Source organism: Sinocyclocheilus rhinocerous, unplaced genomic scaffold (assembly GCF_001515625.1).
Source record: "Sinocyclocheilus rhinocerous isolate Xijiao unplaced genomic scaffold, SAMN03320098_v1.1 scaffold786, whole genome shotgun sequence".
Lineage (NCBI taxonomy): Eukaryota > Metazoa > Chordata > Actinopteri > Cypriniformes > Cyprinidae > Sinocyclocheilus > Sinocyclocheilus rhinocerous.
The window spans coordinates 604,704-608,535 of NW_015661881.1; the positions used below are offsets into that span (position 1 = coordinate 604,704).

At 36.7% G+C, this 3,832-nt stretch overlaps 1 protein-coding gene across 2 annotated transcripts in view; it reads right to left on the minus strand.

The window, feature by feature from the left end:
• Positions 1 to 2,957: 2,957 nt before the first annotated feature.
• LOC107726757 (methylmalonyl-CoA mutase, mitochondrial-like) overlaps positions 2,958 to 3,832 on the minus strand; it is a 39,777-nt gene continuing 38,902 nt past the window's right edge. For both annotated transcript variants that reach the window (XM_016536442.1, XM_016536444.1), the window contains one exon: positions 2,958 to 3,329. In XM_016536442.1, coding sequence (XP_016391928.1) covers positions 3,201 to 3,329 — 129 coding nt within the window. In that variant the 3' untranslated portion in view covers positions 2,958 to 3,200. The remainder of the gene's footprint in view (positions 3,330 to 3,832) is intronic.

Consider the following 3,832-nt stretch of genomic DNA (forward strand, 5'->3'; position numbering starts at 1 on the left):
CATTCAGAAGGCCCCCCGATTCAGAAGCATCTACTTTGGTGCCAAAATTCCACTGTTCACGAACCTCCTATCTGGGGCCCATTGAATAAGTTGGAAATGGACATGCCACCCTTACCCATTATACCAATTCCTTGCCATTTATTGAATGTGGACACACATCCCACTTGCAGTTTATTCAATGGGATTGTGGACAATTATCCCACTAACCTATTTTAGCAATCCCATTTAATAAATTGCAAATGGACACAGATCCCACTTGCAATTTATTGTATGGGAACACTTTAAGTGGTAAATGGACAATCATCCCACTAAACTCTTATAGCGATCCTATTCATTAAATGGCAAGTTGACACATGTCCCAATTGCAATTTATTGTATGGGAAAGCTTTCAGCTGGACTTTAATAAAGCCAATCTCTCCCGTGAACTGCCAAAATACAAGCAGCACATTACGTGTCCCACCAGAGACAGCACTATTTTGGATCACTGTTACACAGCAATAAAGGATGCATATCACTCTGTCCCACGAGCAGCTTTGGGGCTCTCTGATCACTGTTTGGTTCATCTTATACCGACCTACAGGCAGAAACTGATACAGCTAAACCTGTTTTAAGGACTGTTAAAAGATGGACTAATGAAGCGGAGCGGGATTTACAAGCCTGTTTCGACCTCACTGATTGGAGTGTTTTTGAAGCTGCTGCCACCGATCTGGACAAGCTCACGGAGACTATAACTTCATATATCAGTTTCTGTGAGGATATGTGCATCCCCACCTGGACATTCTTATAATTTAATAATGATAAACCGTGGTTTACAGGGAAACTCAAACAGCTTTGTCACGCCAAAGAGGATGCTTACAGAAGTGGGGATAAAATCTTGTATAACCAGGCCAGGAACAGACTAACAAAGGAGATCAGAGTGGCTAAAAAGAAAATAGCATAATATGCTATAAATTATGAATAGGTCACTAAATCATTGACTCACCTGATTAATACTTTTCAGTGACTTAATTCATTCTTTTTTTGTGAATTCAGTGAAAAGAAGAATGTATGTGAATCCTCTTTTAAAGATGTTGATCTGATGTTTGTACACAAATATGATACTTAGGATTTGATGCTTCCTAAATGTTGCTTTTTTTAAACACAAAGAGATCCAAACATTAATATTGACTCTCTTTTCCCCCAAAAAATGGTTCTGGGAAACTACTAGTTAAGAAAATCAGGTTGTTTAACCATTTTACTTTAGGTTACTTTAAGTAAAAAAAAAAAAGCGAAGTTTACCACTGGATTTTCAAGGTTGCATTGCTGTTACAATCAAGAATGCATGTACTTTGCCTTTCTTGAGGAGCCATCCAAAAAACATAGAAGAATGAAATCTGGATGTGTCCACTATAGCATTCCTTTGAGAATCTCTAGTTTGAATATTCTACATCTCACTAACCCCTTGTAACCCAAAGTACACAAAAATGCATATTTTGCACTTGCAGTTGCTTTGGCCTCTATGCCATTTTCCCAGTAAGCTAGAAAATTCATTAGGTCACAGATACAAAAAATATTTATAATATATATTCATCATTTACTGAAAGTGATCTGTTCTGTATGATTAACATGGAAAAAATGTTTGAATTCATGCAACATTTAAAAAAAGAAAATCTCATTCATACTTGTATCTTGTATTTTATACAAGATGTTTTCATTTTCTAAAAATATAGATAAATTCGAAAAAAAAAAAAAAGTCTAAAAATAAGATTAAAATCTAAGCCTAAAAATAATGTTTAAACAAAAACACCATAAAAAAAAAAGCCTAAACCATTTGCTGAATGTTATTCCAATGTCTGTCTTGGAACATTTTAGCAACATATTACATGATCACACACTGAATAGATGAAAATATTTTTAAACTGTTGTCAACAACATAAACAGGCCCACAGCAGGAGTGACTATAGCGGCTTCTGCAAAGCTCACAGCCCATGAGACATGTGAACAAAATGTCAGACTGAATCACATTTCCTGTCATACTCGGTTTGTTGTTGTTTGGAAAAATCAAGTTAGAGGCATGTGTTTTTTTTTGTTTTTGTGTTTGAGGGGAAGCATCACATCGGACAAACGCTACATGGGGTCTAAACATGCTGGCAGGTGGCCATTATGACCATGAGGATTATGTGAAGTGACCGCTGAGATTTGCTCCCGTTTAAGATGAAAAGATCAAAAAAAAGAAATTGAGAAATTACCAGCATAAAGCGACTTGACTCCAGTCCAACAATTAACATCTTGTGAAGTGAGTCGTGTGGATTACTTGTGGATTATTGTGATCTTTTTATCAGCTGTTCGGACTCTCACTCTGACGGCACCCATTCACTGTAACGGATCCATTGGTGAGCAAGTGTGTTTAATGCTAAATTTCTCCAAATCTGTTACAATGAAGAAACAAACTCTTTTACATCTTGGATAGCCCGAGAGTTAGTAAATTTTCAGCAAATTTTCATTTTTGGGTGAACTATTCCTTAAACTGAGTTTCCTTCACAAGAGCATTGCTACTTAAAGCAAGGTTTATGAGTGAATTACAAAACATTAACATAATAAAATCAGCCAAAAGGCAGTCACAGGAAGCAGATGTGGCCGCTCACTTTCAGGGTTTATTGTTTCATATGGACTTATACTAGATTAGACATAAAATCTCACAGATCTCAACATCCACATGCTCATTTTTACTGAAAGCTGAAACAGATGTTGCTCAATAAGATCACACACAATACGTTGTACAATAAGTCTATAAGTACACACTTTGAGAAAAGACAGAAAGCTTCTATTACTGTATATATAAAATACATTATCCAAGTTAAGTTCCAGTGTTTATGGTATTGTTGAATAAAACAATAAAACAGCTTCACTCTGATGAGAGAAGATTATGAAATTATGGGTTGAAATAGCAAATAATGATGTAAGAAAAGCGCTGGTGACCACATCAACATATTGATTTTAATGCATTATGTCAAACTATACACATTTTAGACAAAATCAAAGACTGCTTTAACACGTTTTCAATCAAACACAACTCTGATGAGAGTCGATTTCATACTGATTACACTGTGCTGTGATAATTGTTGGAATATCAAACGTTTTCTGCTTTTTCTCAGTCAACCTATTGAATTGCTGTCTTTAGCTGAAGTGCGTCTAGAGATGTTAGTGTGATTGTTCTGTGGTTACATGGTCTGTCGGTTCTTCTCCAGGCTTTTTTCAATGCTGTCAAGAACTTCCACCGCAGCTTGAGGAATTCTGGTCCCTGGGCCGAAGATACAGCTGACGCCGCTCTTGTACAGGAACTCATAGTCCTAAAAAGATGATGAGATAATCAAATCACGTAAAGCATCAGTACTGAAATACGTCATGTCACGATTAGCAAACTAATTAATTTAACTTGTATTGAAACTGGAACATGATAAGTGTGCTTTGGAGCACATATTGAAACTGTCAATCACAGTCATAAATAGAAACACCTCAGTCTTGAACTAAAATAGAATGCCGTTTGTATATATATATACATATATATTTCTGTCATGACAACTCTCGGAGGGACTGGCATGGTAATGTACATGACAATGTTAATGTATTTGGTCTTGGCGGAATAGATCTGCTACGCTGCTGCTGCTGCTGTGGCAGAGCAAGTACCGAGACTTGCTACTGTCAAAACATCCACAACATGCTGCTGTCAGCATGTAAGAAATATTGCTGCTGCAAATATAACATACATGAAATAACCCCCAAATAGCATATATGAATCACCTCGTAGCAGATCTATACAGGTGGAGCTGGGGAAGGTGGAGGGTTTCTGAAG